The 20769-nt window shown below is 34.7% G+C and overlaps 1 protein-coding gene across 13 annotated transcripts in view; it reads right to left on the bottom strand.

Moving 5' to 3' along the window:
- PIK3C2G (phosphatidylinositol-4-phosphate 3-kinase catalytic subunit type 2 gamma) overlaps window positions 1–20769 on the bottom strand; it is a 514208-nt gene that overhangs the window by 207078 nt on the left and 286361 nt on the right. For all 13 annotated transcript variants that reach the window (XR_011496940.1, XR_011496939.1, XM_070494347.1 and 10 more), the window contains 2 exons: window positions 14935–15065; window positions 7213–7401 (listed from right to left, as the gene is read on the bottom strand). Coding sequence is in view for 11 of the 13 variants with exons in the window: in XM_070494347.1 (XP_070350448.1) it covers window positions 7213–7401; window positions 14935–15065 (320 nt within the window). In the remaining 2 variants the exon portion in view is untranslated. The remainder of the gene's footprint in view (window positions 1–7212; window positions 7402–14934; window positions 15066–20769) is intronic.

The raw sequence follows: 20769 nt of genomic DNA, 5'->3' as shown, positions 1-20769 counted from the left end.
GAGTAGGCCATTAATAAATATCTGCTGAGTGAATGAATGAACAAATTGGGCTTCAATTTCTTCATCTGTAAAATGGGGATCAGGGGGCCAGCCTGGTGGTGTAGCAGTCAAGTTTGCGTGCTCCACTTTGGCAGCTTGGGGTTCATGGGTTCAGATCCCAGGTGTGGACCTATACACCACTCATCAAGCCATGCTGTGGCAGCATCCCACATACAAAACAGAAGAAGACCGGCACAGATGTTAGCTCAGTGACAATCTTCCTCAAGCTAAAAGTGGAAGATTGGCAACAGATGTTAGCTCAGGGTCAATCTTCCTCACCAAAAAAAAAAAAGAGGTGATCAGCAAAATAGGAAAAATTGTAAATATTGGTAATATTAAAGAGGTGTTTTGTAGATCAAATAACATAACATGGTGGAAGTGCTTTGTAAGCTATAAGTCATTATTAAATTATGAAATATTTATTATTAAGATGATCTTTTATCATATAAAGTTGGAGAAGTGAATTTAAGTTACTTAAGCTTAATAGAAATGAAATCATTCCCAAGGTACATAATGCTATTACCCTCATTTTATAGATAAAGAAACTCGTCCAAGGTAATAGGTAATAAATTCAAGTAATAAGCAGGAAGTGTTCAAGTAATAAGTGGCAGAACCAGAAATGTTTGATTTCAAAGTTTATGTTGTCAATAGTGAAATTTGGAAGCAACTCCAGAAACTCTCCAAAAGTGCACAAAGGCAAGATACATATTTTTGGGATTATGCAATTCCACATTCTTCATTCTCAGTATATCAGCTTGACTCTTCCTTCATCGAAAATATTGAAACTTCCACGTTTTTCTCCCCATATCCATGCTTATCTATGATTGCTTTCATATTTTTCCTTCCCTCTCACCCGAGAGGAAGAGGTTACTTTCTTCCTTTCCTTGGATATAATTTCCATTTGTACTTTTGTTCTAGGCTGTTGGTGTCATCTCATTTCACCACTTCAACCATCCCTCTATTTTCTGATCTTCCCTTCATGCATTCTTTGTCTCAATTTGTAAACACGCTTGAGGGTCTTTTATTTAAAGAGTCATACAAACTCCAAACCCCAAAATCCTTTTCTGACCTCCTCCAACTTTAGTGATCTTCTTGCCTTTACCATCAATTCTATTCAAAGAGGCACAAGTTACCTCTCTCCATTTCCTCTTCAGGACCTCGAAGCATGGCATCCAACCTCACTATTAATTCTGCTTTCACTAATATCATCAGTGACTGCTCTATTCTCAAGTCCACTGATCTGTTTTTAGACCTAAATCTATTTAATACTTCTCTAAAGCCTTTGAAAATCTTTTTATGAATTCTAAAATACCACCCTTTTCTCGGTCTCCAACCTCTTGGTCACTCTTTCTAAGTTTCCTTTTCTGGCTTTGCTTGCTCTGTACTGTCCTTAAAATGCTGCTACTCTCCAGGTTCCATCTTTTGTCCCCTTATGTACTTCCTCTACGTATATACACAGAGTACTTCTACTTCTGTGGCTTCCGTTACTGCCTTGAAACCAATAGTTTGCTGATTGTTTTTCAAGTTGTGTTTTCTCTATACTAGGCTTCAAATCTGTATATACAACTGAATATTGGTTATCTCCTCCTAGGCGTCCCACAGGTTTTTAAAGATGCGACATATCCAAAACAGAATTCTCCATCTTACATTACCCAAATTTGCTCTTTCTTCTGTAACTCTTGTCTTCATTAATGATGAAATTATCTATCATTTACCCAAAACAGAAAGCTCAAAGTCTTCTGTACCTCTTCTTTTTTTTTCACTTTCCTCTGCAATGTCTCTTGGATCTGCTCTGTGGATCTCTACTGATGCTCAGATGAGGCCCAGACCATTTTCAAATGGACTATTTCAACACCTGACATCTACCTAACATCCTTGCTCTCATTTTCTTTTTTTTTGGTCCATCTTTCACATTGATGCCAGAATTAACCTGTGTAACATAAATCTGATTGTATGACTCCCATTCTTAACAAAATTCCAGGGCTGCAGTAATGAGTCCACAGTACCTACCTACCGGGCTCATGAGGTCCCCAAATAATCTAAACTGAACCATCCTTTTAATCTTGTCTCCCAGTACAATTCCCTTCTAATGTGATGTTAAATTACTCACTATTCTCTGAACCTCCACAAGCATGCACATGCTACTCTTTCTTCCTGGAATGCTATTTCCTCTCTTCTGCACTCAGGAAATTCCTATAATATTTCAAATCAGAATTCAATTCCTTTGTGAAACTTTCTTTACTTTCTCAGAAAAAAATTGCCTCTTTCTCCTTTGGGTACATATAGTACTTAATACATTGATTATAGTACACAGTATATTGTGTGGTGATCTCTAGCTTAAATCTTTCCCATTAAATGGCATGTTTTTTAGAAACAGTCACTATGACTTACTCTTCCATCTCTTTGATTCATTGCATGCCAATTTCCATGTACACATATTTCTGCTCAATAAATAAATGCAAAAGATACACCATCATCCACCACTTAATCATTTAGTCAAACATGGAAGTTATAAGTGTCTCCCTTTTCCATATTCCATTCTGCCTACTTACAATGCTAGTCAAGAATGGTTTTAGTATAAATTAATCTCTACAATAAAGAATGTAGTGGACCACAACTAGAAGGACCCACAATGAAGAATATACAACTAGGTACTGGGGTGGGGTGGGGGGGCTTTGGGGAGAAAAAGGAAAAAAATACAATCTTTAAAAAAAAAAGAATGTAGTGGTTTGGTGCAAACATTTTTGTGGAACATTTTTCCAAGGAAACTGATTTTGGAAGCTAAGGCACTACCTGTTAAGTATTGCTCTTCTTCCTGCAAAACAATAATTTTACATCATGTGGGATGGTAAGTTCTGGTACCTTGTCAAATTTTTATTTAAGTTTCTGATATAATCCTCTGATGCCAAGTCAGAGTTGCTATTTTTAAATGAATACTTCCTTGAATTGCCTTTTAATGCCTTGAATAATTTCTGCTTATTATTAGCAGTTGAATAGTTGAGCCTGTGCATCAGGGTTCAAGAAAATAGCGAGAATCTGCCAAGAAACACAGACCTTAGCCCTTGGTCTCTGGTATTCTGACAGCACTGCCTTCTCCAATGGAAGTATTGGTATCCTGTGAGCACACTGCTGGCACTCGGTTGTGGAAATATTAACACCCTATGGTCCACACTAGGTGAATTAAATCTTAACATGTTTCCTGATAAAAATCAACCAAAAGGAGTAAGTGAATCTTCAGATAGGATTAAGTAAACAGCAATATCAAAAATTCTCCAAGCTAGAAATGGAGCACACCAGGTCTCAAGAGGTTAACCCATTGAAAAAAGAGACTATTCAAAGGAGAAAAAATAAAGATCTCTGAAGAACTCACTCTGACAACTCACCTAACAAGCACACACTGTTTGTTCTCAGAAAAGTCAGCTTTTGAATTTAGAGAAGTTGAAAGGTTCATTTCTGGAAACAGCTTGTCCTCAAGTTTTTAATAGTTCTGTTAAACTGAGAGTGGGAGTCATAGGATGAATACAATGAAAATAAAATACTCTAACCTTTTCAGTGACCTTCTTTGATGCATGATAAGGAAATGTCCAATGTGCAAATAAATCAAGTTTCTACTAAGTTCCCTGAATAATGCATAATAAACAACACTCTACTTTGAAACTAGTCCCTATAACTGATTATTCAGAAAAAAAGAAATTACACAGTGCAGTAGAAACATCCAGGCATGATAAGATAGTTAAGTGCTGCTACTTACTAAAACTATTTAGGATAGTTTTGTTTACATATTTAATATGTAACTAGCCTAGAGTATTTATGTAGGAAGACTGTAACGCATAGTGGTTAAGATTACAAGCTCTAAATCTCCTTAATTTACTAGCGTCACATTGGGCAACTTAACCTCTGTAAGTCTGTTTCCTCTGAGGTACAATTGGAATAACAATAGTATTTGCCTCATAGGGTTATTGTGGATATTAAAATGAGATAGTACTAAAGGGGCACTAACTAAAAATTTAATCTTTAGACTTAAAACATTGAGTCAAGTAGATTTTCAGCATCTATTTAGGTAGAGAAAGCTCACTATAAGCAGAATTATGCTTAGTTATCAGCGATGAGAAAACATTGAAGCCCATTTAGTGAATTCTCTTATTTTATAAGCAAGAAAACTAAGCAGCATTACAGCATTACAGACCTCATTCTGATAAAGATTCCTGTAAGAAATATTCCATAAACTTTACAAAAATGTTAGCTGACACATTTAAATGTCTTTAAAACAGACCAAGGTTACAGCTTAATAAAACAACAATAAATTGTCCCAAGTAAAACCAGTTGATGCTTTAGAAACTTTAAAAAGTTGTCCCATAAGAAAGTTATGCTTTAGAGATATTACAGAGATTAAGTTTTTACCTTTACAATTATTCTTTTAAAATTTTTAATAGTTTTATTGAGATTTAATTCAAATACCATGCAATTCACTCACAATGTACAATTCAATGTTTTTCAGCATGTTCCCAGAGTTGTGCAATCATAACCACAAAAATAAGCCTCATATCCATTTGAAAACATCCCCCATTTCCCTCCAAACTCCCCTAGCCCTAGGCATATACTTTCCCTCTCTACAGATTTGCTTATTCTGGACATTTCTTATAAATGGAATCATAGAATATGTGGTCTTTTGTGACTGGCATTATTTTGCATAATGTTTTCAGGGTTCACTCATGTTGTAACATATGTTAGTATTCATCTTTTTTTATTATTGAATAATATTACATTCTATGGATAGACCACATTTTATTTACCCATTCATTAGCTGATGGCCATTTGGGTTGTTCCTACTTTTTGGCTATTATGCATAAGGCTGCTCTGAACATGTGTATATGAGTTTTGGGGTGGACATAATTTTCATTTATCTTGGGTATGAAACTGTTGGGTCATACAGTAATTTAATGTTTTACATTTAAAGAACTGACAAATTGTTTTCCAAAGTGGCTGCACCATTTTACATTCTTACCGGCAATATATGAGTTTTGGAATTTCTCTTCATCTTTGCCAGCACTTTTTATTGTCTTTCTTTTTAATTATAGCCAGCCTAGTGAATGTAAATTGGTATCTTGTGGCTTTCATTTGCATTTACCTAGTGGTTAATAATACTGACCATCTTTTCATGTGCTTGTTAAACATTTGTGTATTTTCTTTGGGGAAATATCTAATCAGATCTTTTGAGTATTTAAAAATTGGGTTATTTATCTTTTTATTGTTGAGTTGTAAAAGTATTTATATATTCTGGATACAATTCCCTTATTAGATATATGACACCAATATTTTCTCTTATTCTGTAAATTACTACTTTCACATTTTGAACCAACTTTCTATTAGCTAACGAGTTCAAGAATGACAAAATAATAATGTGCTAATATTCTAATTTTTACTTGAGTAAAAGAAAACTAGAAATTAGCAAAAGATTTTGCAGATTTTGGCTATTCTTAAATTTCTAAATCAGAAAAAGAGGTTAGGAGTAAGGTGAAAATCAGAATTTGTCTTTTCCAGAAGGGTCTTGAAACACAGGTATGAACTGAAAGCTCCCAACGAAACCAATCAATTGTTAATTGATTTTTTTACCATATCATTATTTCTTAATTCATTCAACTGTACAAGGTAATGTGGGAAATAAAGATAATAGATGATTCCCTCAAATAACATAATTAAAATGTTAAAATAAGGTACAAATAATTGTAATATATTTTAGAAACTGATTGATTCAATATTGAGTAATTACTATGACTCTGGCATTATTAAGCCCCTGGAACAGAAACACTAAGATGATCTGTTTTGCCTTAAGTAGCTCTCATTTTAATGTGGGCAAAATTGCACGTTTCACATGTTGCATGTAAACACATTATAATAAAATGTAACTCATAAAGTAATTGAGTACTGTACTAGGCAGACAGAAGTGGTCAAGTCGACCTGGCAAGGTCAAGGATGGATCCAGAGATGAAGCCTTACAACAGAAAAAGCTCCAAGCTCAACTAACAGAAAAATTCTATCCACCTATCTATCTATCATCTATCTATCTATCTATCTATCTATCTATCTGTCTATCTATCTATCTATCCATCCACCCATCCACCTATCCGCTATAAAGGAAGAATGGGCATCTGGGCACACATTAATTAACAGAAGATACCACTAAATTTAGTAAAATCTTCAATGTGAAAGACACAAAAAATGTAGGATTCTAAAATAATTTGTAAATTTTGAACTTGGAGAATTGAGAGGAAGCTAGTAACTCTTACAAATAATAGAAAAAGAAAACTCTTTCTCCTCCTTTCCCACCCCAGAATTTTTGTAAGGACACTAATTTTAAATAACCCTAAATAAATCAGTTCAAAAAGTCCTTTGTGTCACTCTCTATCCCACCTTTCTCCTTCTGTCAGGACCTTGAGAGAGAATTCAGAACAGAACTGGGTTCCACAATGCTTCTCTGATTCTAGAGATTGCAGACTTTCTTCATGGCATCAGTGAGCAGATGCTATCAAGACAGATTTAAAATATCTCTTCTCGGCTTTGAATATAAAATAGAAACCAAGGAAGAGCTGCTTCCCCAAACCAGAGGCAGCTACCACACATGTTCCCACATGCTTCTCCTTAACTAGAAGGCGTCATTACCCACCTCCCAACCCCCACCCCTGTGCATTTCAATCTGAGGGAAGATTTGGAAAGTACATAAGGGACAGATTTTTTCCTTTTATTCTTGTGATTATCGCTGGCATATTAATTGTACACCTACTATAAGCAGGGTATTTTGCCACACTTTGCATATTGCAATAGTAAAAGATATGGTTCCAATTTTTAAGGACTTTTCTGAGAGGGGGAGGAGTAGAGAACTTTATTTCTCCCTATTTAATTTTTTTGTTATTTCTGTAAGATCAACTAGACTCTGTTCATTTATGAAACTATGGCCATTAATTATACTTAAAGTTTAGTACAGAAGACACAATTATAGCTTAGATTTATTTAAAATTTACATTCATAATTTACATTTATCTAAACTTAAAAGCCACAGCTATTGAAATTGGGAGCAAACAAAATAGCTATTGAATTAATCATATAGTCCTGTATTTCTTCTCTTCAAACGAATTTTTCTCATCGGTAATATCATGCTTGTTATGCAATTCTTACCTGGAGGTCAAAAGTCCAAGTGCCTCCAAAGGGTGAGAAAATTTCCATCTTCTCGAAATGTCATGCATTTCTGAAACAGTTCTTTCATCCCATCCAGGGGCACTACCCAGGACCAAAGGAAGGGAGCAGTTTTCATTATTGCAGTAGAAGCGATAAAACCATAAGTATCTTCTCTTTTCCTCGGAGAGTCTGCAAAACCAGATTGAAAACTGCAATTTACCAGAGTTTGCTATACTAACAAATGTTGCTGTAAACACAAAGTACAAAATCTTACTCCAGTTCTTTGAATTTTATTTTATTTTATTTTGGAAAACAAGTCCTTTATCTTCTTGGGACAGTTTGATAGGTTATTTCATCTGTTTATTTCCCATTAACTTTATTGTTCTATAGAAAATAAACTTTAGTTCAGACAATTCATATTTATCTTTCCTCACTTTTATCCTTGCCACTTTTTAAAAAAGTCATTTTGGTTGGCAAAATCTCTATCTCCTTTAGAGTAGGCCAAGTTTATCTGAATTCTGCAACACGTCCTACTTAGAACAGAAGTAATCAACCGTTTACTTTCTTTACAAATTAACTTAGATCCAAGTGGGCTTGTGAAGAAATGGCATATTTTGAAGACAACAGTCCTTCATCTCAAAGCAAGTTTCATCAGAGTTCTGGAAGTCTTTGCTCTCAACTTCAAAAACAAAGATCTCAATTCATCCCTGGATTCTGGCTTTAAATTCGCAGAGTTTGCTGGAAGTTTGGAGTTAAAATGCTAGTGAACAGGACTTCCTTAAATGCCCAAGTATTTCCCCATGGAGAGTGGTCTCAAGCAGAAGATGAAGTCCAGGACTAGGGCCGTTGACTCACTGACAGTTTCTCGTGTTTTGCTCACACTCCAGCAGGCATTCAGAACCACAGTTCAACTGGAGGACAGTATTTCTCACATGACAATGACAGCTTTTGAACACTGTCTCCTCCAAACTCACACTCTGTTGCTTAGTTTAAATTAGCTAAAACTCCCAAGAAAGATAAGGAGAAATATCAAAAGATTTTAAAAGTCAGTATTTCTCTACAATTTCTTTTGAAGCCATCTTCATCCGCAAAAGGAAAGGATTGGACTAGAGATGATTTTTAAGGTATGTTTGGGCTCCTTTCCTGTTCTGACACTACCTTCTCCACCAGAAAGCCCTCAGAAGGAAAAATTTCATAACAAAATTATTATTAAATTACCGAAACAAATTATTTTGTTCTGATTAAATTCCTTTTTGTCCCTATATTGAATAGTGCTTTTTTCTTTTACCTTCTATTATTGAAGCATAATTTACATAAAAGGGAACACACAGATTCAGTTCAATAAATTTTAACAAATGCATTTACCGAATAAAAACCACACTCCTTTCAAGATATAAAACAGTTTTCTCATGCCACCAAAGGCAAACACTGGTATGATTTATTTCACTATAGATTAATATTACCTATTTTAGAACTTCATATAAATGGAATCATAGAATAAATACTCTTTTATCATTTCTTTCACTCAATATAACGTTTTTGAAATTAGCCATATTGTTGAGGGTATCAGTAGTTCATTCCTATTAATAACGAGTATTCTACCTTTGTATGAATATGTCACAATTTGCTTATGCTTTCTCCTACTTGACGGACATTTCAGTTGTTTCTTGTTTTAAGATATTATACAGCTGCTGTGAATATTTGTGTGCATGTGTTTGTATGGATGTATTTTTCACGTATCCTAAGAAGCACCTAGGAAGGGAATGACTGGGTTGTATATCAGGTGCTTGCTCATCTTTTGAAGAAACTGTTTTCTGAAGTGGTTGTAAAATTTTACATTATTATGTATAGAGTATGATAGTTCCAATCGTACCACATTCTTGCCAACACTTCATTTTTGCCCATTGAAAAATATTATCCATTTTAATGAGTGTATAGCGGTACCCATACTACTAATTTGGGGAGAATTAGAACGGTCATCTTAACAATCAGGAGTATTCTCATTAATGACATGATATATCTTTCTATTTACTTAGGTTTTCTTTAATTCTTTTAGCAAAGTTTTGCACTTTTTAGTGTAGAGTTTTTGCTATTATAGATAGAATTTTAAGATAAAATTTATCTTCTATTTTTCACTGGAATACAAGTGCATTTTGTACATTGATCTCAAGTACTATGATCTTACATAATCATGTCATCTGAAAATAGAGGCAGTTTTATTTCTTTCTGCCCAATTTATACACACTTAAAATTTCTTTTTCTTGCCATAATGCACAGCTAGGACTTCCAGTACAACATTGAAGAGAAATATTTAGGCAGACACCCTTGCTTTTTTTCTGAACCTTAAGGGGAAAGTATTTATTCTTGCACCAACCACTTAATAGGACGTTTACTCTAGATTTTTTCATAGGTCTAAAGTTAAGGTAGGATTTTAAGGTTGAGGAAGCTCCATTCTATTCTATTCTAAGTCTTGTGAGTTTTTATCATGGTTGGATGTTGAACTTTGTCAAATGTTGTTACCAAACCTATCAAGACGATACAATTTTTCTTGTATATCCTTTTCCATTCTTTAAATTTTAATCTAGCTGAATCCTAATATTTAATATATGTGCCTGTAAACAGTATAAAGTTAGATATTACTTTTGTAACATAGGCTGACAATTTTTGCCTTTTAACTGGATTTTTTATTACGTTTATATTTAACATAATATTGATATGGTTGGGCCTAACTCAACCATATTGCTATTTGTTTTTGTGTGTGTGTCTACACCATTTTTTTCATCCCTTTCCTGTCTTCTTTTGGATTTTCTTTCTTTTTTTTTTGTATTTCACTTTTGTCTTCTTGACTTTTAAACGTATGCTTAAAATTTGGCCAGTGTGGTTTCTCTAGAGGTTACAATATTCTTTTTTAGCATATCACAGCCAACCACAAATTATACACTGCATTATGTACAATATAAGAACCTTAGAACAGTATACTACCATTTTCCATTTCTTATCCTTATTGTAGTTGTTATACATTTTATTTTTATACATTATAATCTCAGCATACATTGTTATTATCTTTGCTTTAAATGGTTATTTTTTAAAGGAATTAATAGATGTATAAATAAAAGTATTTTTGGGGCCAGCCTGGTGGCATAGTGGTTAAGTTCACTTGCTTTGCTTCAGTGGCCCAGGGTTTGCAGGTTCGGATCCCAGGTGCAGACCTAGCACTGCTCATCAAGCCATGCTGTGGCAGCATCCCACATAAAATAGACGAAGACTGGCACAGATGTTAGCTCAGTGACAGTCTTCCTCAAGCAAAAAGAGGAAGATTGGCAACAGGTGTTAGCTCAAGGCCAATCTTCCTCATAAAAAAATTAAAAATGAAAGTATTTTTATTACCTACATATTTTCCCCTTATGGTGCTTTTCATTTATTCTTGTAGATTTGAGTTTCTTTCAGCTTGAAGCATTTCCTTTAATATTTCTGATAGTACAACTGAGCTGATAATAAACTACCTCAGCTGTGTTTAGTTGAAAATGTTTCATGTTGCCTTCATTTTTGAAATATAATTTTACTGGTTATAGAATTCTAACTTAATAGATTATCTCTTCCCCTTTCAAGATGTAAGGTGATGTTCTACTGTCTTTTGGATTCCATTGATTCTAATGAGAAACTGCAGTTAATATTATAGTTGTTCCACTGTATGCCAATTTGCTCATTTTCTCTGATGCTTTAAAAAATTTTCATCTTTATCTTTAGTTTTCAGAAATTTGACTATAATGTGCTTAGGTGGTGTGTGTGTGTGCAAGCATGCACATGTACACTTGCTTGGGAGTTGCTAAACTTCTTACATCTGTGGGTTGATTTTTTTTAATCAAATTTGTAAAATTTTGGTTATCTCTAATTTTTTTTGCCTCAATCTCTCTTTCTTCTCCTGTGTGTCCAATACACATATAATATACTGCTTGCTACTGTCCTCTAGGCCACAAAGCTCTATCACTATTTTTAGGACACTTTTTTTTTTCTGTACTTCAACATGGATAATTTTTATTGCCCCTCCTTCAAGTTCACTGTTCTTTTATTCCTCAGTATGAACTCTGTTAAGCCTTTCCAGTGATGGCTTTTAAATTTAGATATTGTGTTTTTCAGTTCTTAAATTTCCATGTTTTTACTGAGACTTCACTTGTCCACTCATATATATCTTTTTCTTTAAATCCGTAAATGTCTTTGTAACAGTTCTATTGAAGTTATTATCTGCTGATTTAAAAATATTTGGGTCCATTTCTGTTAACTGCTTCCCCACATCCCAGGCTATGGTTATAGATTTCTGACTCTTCCTATATCTAACAATTATTGATCGTATGCTAAGCATTTAAAATGCTACATTGTTGAGAGTCTGCATTTTGCCATATTTTGGATGTTGAATGTTTCAATTTTTTTTAGCAGGCAGTTTAATTACCAGCACATCAGCTTTATCCTTTTGAGACATGTTTTTATCATTTGTAATGTTAAGCCTAGCATAATCCTTAATCTTGGGCTACAGCACACTTACTCCTAATATGCATCTTTCTGGCTTCTTTGTTAAACACCTGGGGTGTTCTGTGATCTTTCTCCATTCTTACTGGTCAGAATTTCTATGTCTCCCGGTATTGTGCAACCTCTAGAATCTACGTTTATTTCACATGTCCTTGTAGTGAGGCCCTACAAAATCTCCACCTGCTCATGAGTAGCTTAGTACTCTGCTAAATAGATATGGGGACCCCAACACATATTTTGTAAGTTCCATCCTGTATGTCTTCCTTCTCTCTACTATAATGCTCTAGAAATTCCACCTGCCTTAGCATCATTCAACTCTGATCTTTGTCTTTTTTTTTAAATCTCAGCAAGACCAGCATGCTCTTCTTTAATTATACCTCCCAGAACCATGATGTAGAAAGTGCCTCTGTGCCGAAAGACGCTTTATTCACGGGCTCACCTCCAGCCCTGTATGTTCAATGTACGGGTGTCTCGTATGTCTTTTTCTTGTGTCATATTTCTTTAAGTCAGGAGGATTAGTCCAGTAATAGGCATCCTTCATGGCTGGAAGTGGAAGTATTCGTTTCTTTCAAAACAAATGTTTTTATATCTTTCCCTTTTGGATATTCTTCATACGTAGAAAGACTTTTTTAGTTGGCATCAAGAAGAAATTTTTAAAAAGTTTTACAAATATTATAGGTAGATTTTTCCTTGAATTTCATTGAGACTAAACTTCCTGACTCTGATTACATTTTGTCAATTTGAAAAAAAATAAGTCACCAACCAAATGATAAAATGTGATATTTTGGAACTGAAGTTGATATGATTCTAACACAAGTTTTATCACATTGAAGGCTGTTCTCCATCTGTTTTCACAGTCCAGAATGGAAGTGTACTATACTGAGCATTAATAATTGTATTTGAGTGGGTGAAACGGGGAAAATGTTGCTTATCTTACATATAAACTATTCAGTTAAATAGACACTGAAGTATAAAGCAAGTTATAATTCACTGGGGTTAATTTAAAAACACAAACCTATAATATTTAAAGGCAGATACTGTGATTATTTATTGGGTGGTTTTAACCTTTTCTTGTTGAATATATTTAAAATTTCAAAGCATGGCATTTTTTTCACATTTTAAAAGTATCTCATTACAAATATATTTGCCTCTGATATGTGACACAGCTGTTAAATGTAAGGTTTTGTAGTTTTGAGTAAGTAGTAGAAGAAGATGCTTCACCTAGCTAAGACGACAGTAGTACAACAATGGAGCATCAAAATACGTGTCATGAGGACTATGAGAATCTTCCATCATCTTCAATCTTCAAGGTAACTTTCTATATCAGACACCATGCAAAGGAAGTTTATTCATTATAACATATTTATTTTACACATATTATTTATCAGGCTTAGAGTAGTGCAATGGAAAAATAATGATAAATGAGATAAAAGTTCCTTCTTCTCCCAGTTCTTACAAATTAATAAGGAGGACAATAAAAAAAAACCACATTAATGAACAAGGTGATAATAGATTGTGTTAATTGTGATAACATAAAAGGTGATAAGAGAGTAAAGAGAGAAAAACTTCATTAGCTAGGGTGATCAAAGAAGGTCTTTTTGGGATGGGCTCGGTGGCATAGCAGTTAAGTTCACATGCTCCACTTTGGTGGCCCAGGGTTCACCAGTTGGGATCCCGGGTGTAGACCTAAGCACTGCTTATCAAGCCAGACTGTGGCAGGTGTCCCACAAATAAAGCAGAGGAAGTGGGCACAAATGTTAGCTCAAGGCCAATCTTCCTCAGCAAAAAGAGGAGGATTGGCAGCAGATGTTAGCTCAGAGTCAATCTTCCTCAAAAAAAAAAGAAAAAAAAAAAAGAAAAGGAAGGCCTTTTTGAGAAGATCACATTTAAGCAAAGACCTACAGGATGAGACGATTCAGTCACGGGAAGAACTGAGGAAGGGGTGTTTCAGGTAAGGGGAACACCAAATAAAAAGCTCTTGATATGGGAGAGGGACCAGCATATTTGAAGTATATGAAGGAGACTAATGTTCCTGGCTTGAAGTAAACAAGGAAAAGAGTAATATGAGTTGAAATTAGAGAACAAGGCAGTAACAAGATTATCCAAAACAGAACTCTTGATCACCCTCAACGCCTCAGTTTTAGGATGGCCCAAACTTACTCTTTCTCTAGAAAATGACTCTAACATCTGCCCAGTTGATCAATTCAAAACCTTAGATTCTCCATTGATTTAATTGATTCCTTAGTTTCTCAACTGGCTTACTCTCTAATAACTATTAATCATAAAGTCATGTCTTCTCAATTTCCAAAATATGTCTCCCAAATCTAGCCATTTCTACCTATGTCCACTGCCATCACTCTAGTTCTAGCCACCGTGATCTCTTGCCCAAAATATTACATTAACTTCTTTGCTGTACTGCTTGCTTCCACTCTTACTTCTTCTCCAATCCATTCTTCAACATGTGGTCAAAAGGAACATTCAAAAAGATTATTCAGATCACATGACTTCCCTGTTCAAAACCTTTGAGTGATTTCTCATTCTTGGAATAAAATGTCATGTTATATATCTTACCACAGTACATCTATAATTACTTTCTTAGTTTTACGCTTTGGGAATGTTATTAATGAGCACAATTAGCTGTGGCTCAGATATTGCCATGTAGTAAGAATGAATGCCATTAATTCTCCCACAGTTCTTTCGGGGATTTTGGTTTTATTCAGAGAATTACTGTTGGACACTATTTAAGTACTCCATAGTCACTAATTTAGTGCTATTAAAACATGATTTATTTCTGTACTTTTTTATTCTGCCAGGATAATTAAATTTTGCTTTTTCCTGTTTACTAAAGCAACCTTCCACCAACTTGGAGAATGGTTCAGCAATAGTTTATCCATGTTAAACGGTGATATATATCTAATCACTCTCTTCTTTGTTTTGAACTGAATGATTTCCAATCTTTTTATTCTTTTCTTTGATTAAAGTTGCTAAATGCCACAGAAAAAAAGAACTTTAAAAAACATGCAAAATTACTAATTTAGCTCCTAAGCATTAATTATAATCCAACACATGTGACTTTAAGAAATGAAAGTAGTTATGTGGGAAGGAAGGTTCACTCTTTAAAGTTATGAATACTTCCAATATGATTGATGGTATCATGAACAGCAGGCAACATTGACTCACAAGATCTGGGTCACTTACAGTAAGGGAGACTGTTTCTGTGAAAGTCTGGCAATATGTTTTAAACACTCTTTCGGTGGTTCTTCAAGATCACTTCTACTGTCTTCAGAATCAAGTTTCATATATTCCCACTTGGTAGCTGGAAAATCAATCTGAAATAAAGACATGATTTGCCATGTAGTCAATGCCTCAAAAATGCATTATTAATTTAATAATCTCCATCTTAGATTTGTAGAAACCAAAATAAAGGACAATTCCTATATTTTCTGTGCTATTTATTATTTTAAAATAATTTTCAAAAGAATCATTAAGGTTTGGACTTAGTATTCAAATATACATGGTATTTGGCAAATCCTCAGTTATTTATATAAATGGTATAAATTAGTAGTCTGTAATGGTGTCTGAGGAAAAATGAGAAAAATAATAACAATATATAACCTTTTCATAAAGTTAAATGTTATATTTTTGTTTAACGCTGAAATTATAGCCTTTCTACATTCTGTATTAAAATGTCTTTCTATTATTAAATGATAAAAATTATAGATGATAATTTTACTTTTTTAATGTAATCACTTGGAAAAATAAAAAGAGTTACTCTACGTTGGTCTCTACTTTATGAAAGTCTGTGAACCACTTTGTAGACATGGGAGAGGAATCTTCTTGATAAAGACCTGTTTTGCAAGTTTATAACTACATGGAATATTTTTACTTTGGCTCTGTAGTTCAGCTTTATAAACGGGGCTAGAATGCAAGCCTCCTTTTTTCTTGGCTCAATGTGCTTTCTATTAAATCATGTTTCAATGATAATCGGATTCTAGTAAATAAAATAACAGTTAACAAAAAACACAGTTTTAAACTATGTAAATAAGCTAAGTATTTTAACACCACATATATTTGCTTAAGGTTGTCATACATTCTTTCTCATTTTCATATTAGAAAACCTAAAGAAATTACTTTTCTCAGCTGAACTATGTTAGGTTGGATCTCAGAGAAAAACGAGGACCATCATAAGGTAGATCGTGTGAGTTACAGTCTGAAATACTCTTATTTATTTGCAAAAGTTTAGCAATTTCATTCTGCAACCTCTAAAATTTGTTGCATTATTTCTTTTTGTTATAATTTTTTTTATAATGTACCACTTATTACTCCAACATGATAAAAGAACTAAGTAATAAAAAAGCTAAACCAAAGCAATATTATAGCAAATTTTGTCTCTTAAAAGAAAGATTTAATTTTGGTGCCTTAGAGGGAAATGTCTCCAGTGTTAGCAAGTTATATGTTACTCTTTATGTATCCAAATACTTTTAAATACATGAAACAAAAATACCAGAAACAGTATTTAATGAGCTAGTTCAATTTTATATTGGTCCTAAGTAAAGTGCAGGGTGAATTAGGAAACTAAAGACCATGGATGAGAATACAGAAGTATCCTTGTACAGAAATCCATAATAAATTCTTTGATATATTTCACTTATTAAATGTTTTTTTCTGATACATGAATGAGGTCCTATTCAAATTGCATATTTTCACATATTATGAAACAAAACAGTTACTGATTCGTGAGCCACTGATAGAAAATATTGCCATTTTCCCAATTGCCTCTTGTTTTAATTTTTCACAAAAGAGAAGTTCCCCCAAAGTATGTGTTAATGTATTTGCTCTAGAATTGTTTTGAGTACCATGCATTATGGAGGATATAAGAAGTATGTATCACCAGAGAACTTAGAGTTTAATTAAGGAGAAAAGACACACATTAACAATTAAAATAGAGTGCAATATATACATAGTACCCCAAAGCTGTGCTTCAAGTCAGTAATGGTAAACATGTGATTTTGCTCTTCTCCTTCTATTGGCATGACTGACTAGGCCTGGCCTTCGTCTTTAATTTCTTTTTAATGGAGTGCTCTAGGAGATCTCTTCAAATGTCTCCATTGCATGTGCCATGACACCTATTTATCACACTCCTGCCTCAACCATTCAGGATAGAATCCTGATTTCAAGACCAAAAATTTTATGACACTCCTTCCTCTGGGGTACAGAAAAATATTCAGACTTGGTCATCTCATTTTCTAATTCACACCTCCTTATACATTTGGATATTGGCTTCTTGTGTTCCATTTATCCTTCTTGCTTCACTTCCTCTCCTCATCCCTCTCCATTTACACTTGACCACCATGTTTCCTACTATGACTTCGTCTCTTGGAATTCCTTGAAAGAGCTGTTATGAATGTCTCTAGCGTCCTTGACCCACAATCATGCCCATAAAGTGTCCATGGGCCCAGCTTCAGCCCCTATGATTCTGTCAACTTGTTCAAAGAATTTTCATCTGAATTTTAGATGTAGGTGGGACATTATAAGGCACATTAATATTTGACCATAAGTTGTATAGCAGTTCAGGAGAAGGAAAGATGCCTACCAAGTGGATGGCAATTGTGATGAGTCTCAAGGAAGGAGTCATAAAAAAGGGACCCATATGGTGGTTCATGAGTGAGGAAAAAAGAACCTTTGCTACATTAGAACACAAAACGTACTGTGTTCTAAGGCCCTTGTATCAATAAGACTATTGCCTCTTCTTAACATCACTGATAACGGAGGACAAGCACATAATAAAATGTGAGGTAAGGTAAAATACTTTGGGTGAGTGAGTAGGTAAGAACTATGGTTTAAGGAGAAGGCCTACTCACATAAAAGGAAGAATTGAACATTCTGGTATCTGGATTCCAGTAAGTGGATCAAAGTGCTAAGTTTAGAAATGCCTGGAAGTTGAGTTTTGTAGTGATCAGAGGTATGGACACATATCATTAATTTAACAAATATTATATTCCAGGTACTAATGTTAGATGCTGTGGATAAAACACTGTTAATGCCCTCAGAAATCAAGAAGTCAATGGGAGAGAAGTCAATGGGAAAGAAACATAATGTGGTAAATGTGCTGATAGAAATATTATTGGTTATGATGTCAATACAGAGTAAGGGCACTTAACCCTGCTTGGGGTGGAAAGAGAGAGGGGGGTAAGGGAGAGATTCCTGGAGGAGGGTCCATGGACCCTAAAAGATGAATATCAATAACAGAAACAAAGTGAGAGGAGGGGTGGGGTGTGGATGATGAAGGCAAGAGGGAAAGCACACTGCAGTCAGGGAACAGTATTCAGAAATGCACATAAGGTAAAAGCAGGACAGTGCAAGTCAGAAACTACATTTTAAAAGTTGTTGGAGCTTGAAGCATCAGACAGGGATTGGCAAGAGAAACATTTGGGAAGGGGGCCATGCTATAGAGTTTGCCTTAATTGTCTATGTAGTGCTGAGTTATTGAAGAGTCTAAGTAGGGGAGTGGCAGGTTCAGATTTAAGTCTTAGAAGAATCACACTTGTGGATTTTGGATTAGAGAAAGACAAAACTAAAAGCAAGAATACCAGCTCAACCGTAGTAACCTAGGAGGGAATTGTTGAAGTAGGGCAGATGAGGGAGGGAATTGAGAGGACAGACTTGAGGAACACAGAGGAGATAAAGTGGCAGGATAAAGTGTGGACTGAATATAAGTAGGGAGAAAGAGGGAGAGGCAAGTGAAATAGGTAGACGTATGCGGGGGCATGAACAGACATAAATAATTCGGGGACTGAAAGCAATTTTAGAGGAAGGTGAGCTTGGTTTGGGATATGTTGTCTTTGAAAGTGTCTACAGAATATCCAGGAGGCAGTTTCAGCAGGTATGTGGCTATATATAACTGAAGCTTGTGGTATGAAGGAATCTGAACTAGAGATACAGACTCAGAAGTGAACCTGCACAGACATTGTGAATAAAGCCTTAGAAATGAATGAGACCCAGCAATTCCACTGCTAGGGACATATCCAAGACAAATGAAAACATACATCCACACACAACCTTGTACACGAATGTTCACAGCAGTGCTATCTTAATAGCCAAAAGATGGAAACAATCTAAATGCACATCAACTAATGAATGGACAAATAAAGCATGGTATATCCATAAAATGTAGCATTATTCAACAACGAAAAAGAAATGAACACTGATATATGCTACAATGTGGATGAACTTTGAAACATTATGCTAAGGGAAAGAAGCCAGTCACAAAGACCACATATTGTATGATTTCATTTAAATGAAATGTGAAGAATAAGTGAATCTATAGAGACAAAGTAGATTAGCAACTGCATAGAGTTGGGGAAAACAGGGAAATAGGTGGTGATAGCTAAAGGTTGTGGGATTTCTTTTTGAAATGATGAAAATTGATGGGGGGTGATAATTGTACATTTCTATGAAAATAGTGAGGAACCACTGAATTGCACACTTTAATGGGAAAATTGTATGGTATGTGAATTATATCTCAATAAAGCTTTCTAAGAAATTCTCCCAGGGAGAATATATGTACTGAGAATAGCAATGGGCAGCACATGGAACCCTTGAGAACCATCAACAGTGAGGACTAGAAGAAGAAGCAGGGAGCCTGGGAAGGAGAAAGAGAAAGGACAACCAGAGAGAAGCATGAGTGGGTAGTAAACCTGAAGCCAAAGGAGAAGAGTGTTCTGAGATAGGGAAAAGATAGTGCCAAAAACCATACAAAGAGGGCGAGTATGAAGAAGACTCAAAAACACACTGGATTTGGCAACTAAGAATTAATGGGTTACCTGACAACAGTTAAATGTAGTGAGGACAAACAAGCCAGAATATAATGAATTTAGACATGAATGGAGAGATGAGGAAGTACAGAAATATAAAATAGAACAAGAGCAAAAATAACTAAAACAATTCTGCCTTATTTCTTAAATTGTGAGAGAGCCACTCTACTGGACTATACATGAGGAGAGGCAGAAAGTTGAGGGAGACCCAGGTTGATGGATCATCAATGCAATGATGTCTCGATTTCTAAACTCAGAGCTTCTTCACTCTATCCACTACTTCCAGTCAGTGCCTCAGCCACAGAACCTGAAAAGAAATGATTGACTAGAAGCAATCAGGTTCTGTGACACAGCATAGCCCTTATCATACTAGGGTGGCTACATTGTGGCACTAACTACCCAACTTATAAAGATAATCAGAAAAGCATAGACCTGAAAGAAGTATCACAGGCATAATATAATCCTTTCATTGCGTGAAAACAGAAGGTTAGATGACTTGTCCATAGTCATAAAATTTTCTATTAAACAGTTAAGACTAGAATCCAGATTTCCTAACTCAGCTTGATGTCTTTCCCTGAGATCCATTCTGATCCTGTAACACAAACACTGATTGCAGAATGCGTTTCTAATTTCCTTACCATCTCATAATCTTTAGCTTAAAAATTCTGCTCTAAATTTAGCTGTATGTAATTAGAGTGATACTGGTTATTAAGGGTTTTAACTTTAATACTTTAATAACTCCTATTTTATTTTGTATATTTCATCTTCAATTAAAGCTGTTTCCCTTTAGGTCTATGCCATTTGAAACTACTTTGGAAAAATCAGATAATTTAACTTCTTCGCACACTGCTGAACGATTTACATGCCCTCCTTTTTTTTTGTAAGATAAATTCTGTTATGGTTCCAGATGTCTACTTGGAAATCTATGCTACTGTTGAATACTTGAAACTTTTCTTCAGATTCCACTTACTAAGATCTATGTCCCTAACAGAGCTGTTCCCTTCACCTGAGAAAAATCATCTGTCTCCCTTATCTCTCCCACCCCAATGATTGCCACTAAAGACACCTATAATCATGAATTTATATCCAAAAATCTCTGGTAATAGATAGACCTGAAAGATTTTTGTTAAGCTGAAGTGGTTTGGATCTGGCAAGAAATAGTCTGATAAAAAATGCATTTATCTTTTTAAAAAAAGGTAGCTGTCCTATTACAATGGAA

This window comes from Equus asinus, chromosome 22 (assembly GCF_041296235.1).
Source record: "Equus asinus isolate D_3611 breed Donkey chromosome 22, EquAss-T2T_v2, whole genome shotgun sequence".
Taxonomy (NCBI): Eukaryota; Metazoa; Chordata; class Mammalia; order Perissodactyla; family Equidae; genus Equus; species Equus asinus.
Note: the sequence above shows the minus strand (reverse complement) of the source record. Positions and strands in the feature narration are given on the sequence as shown.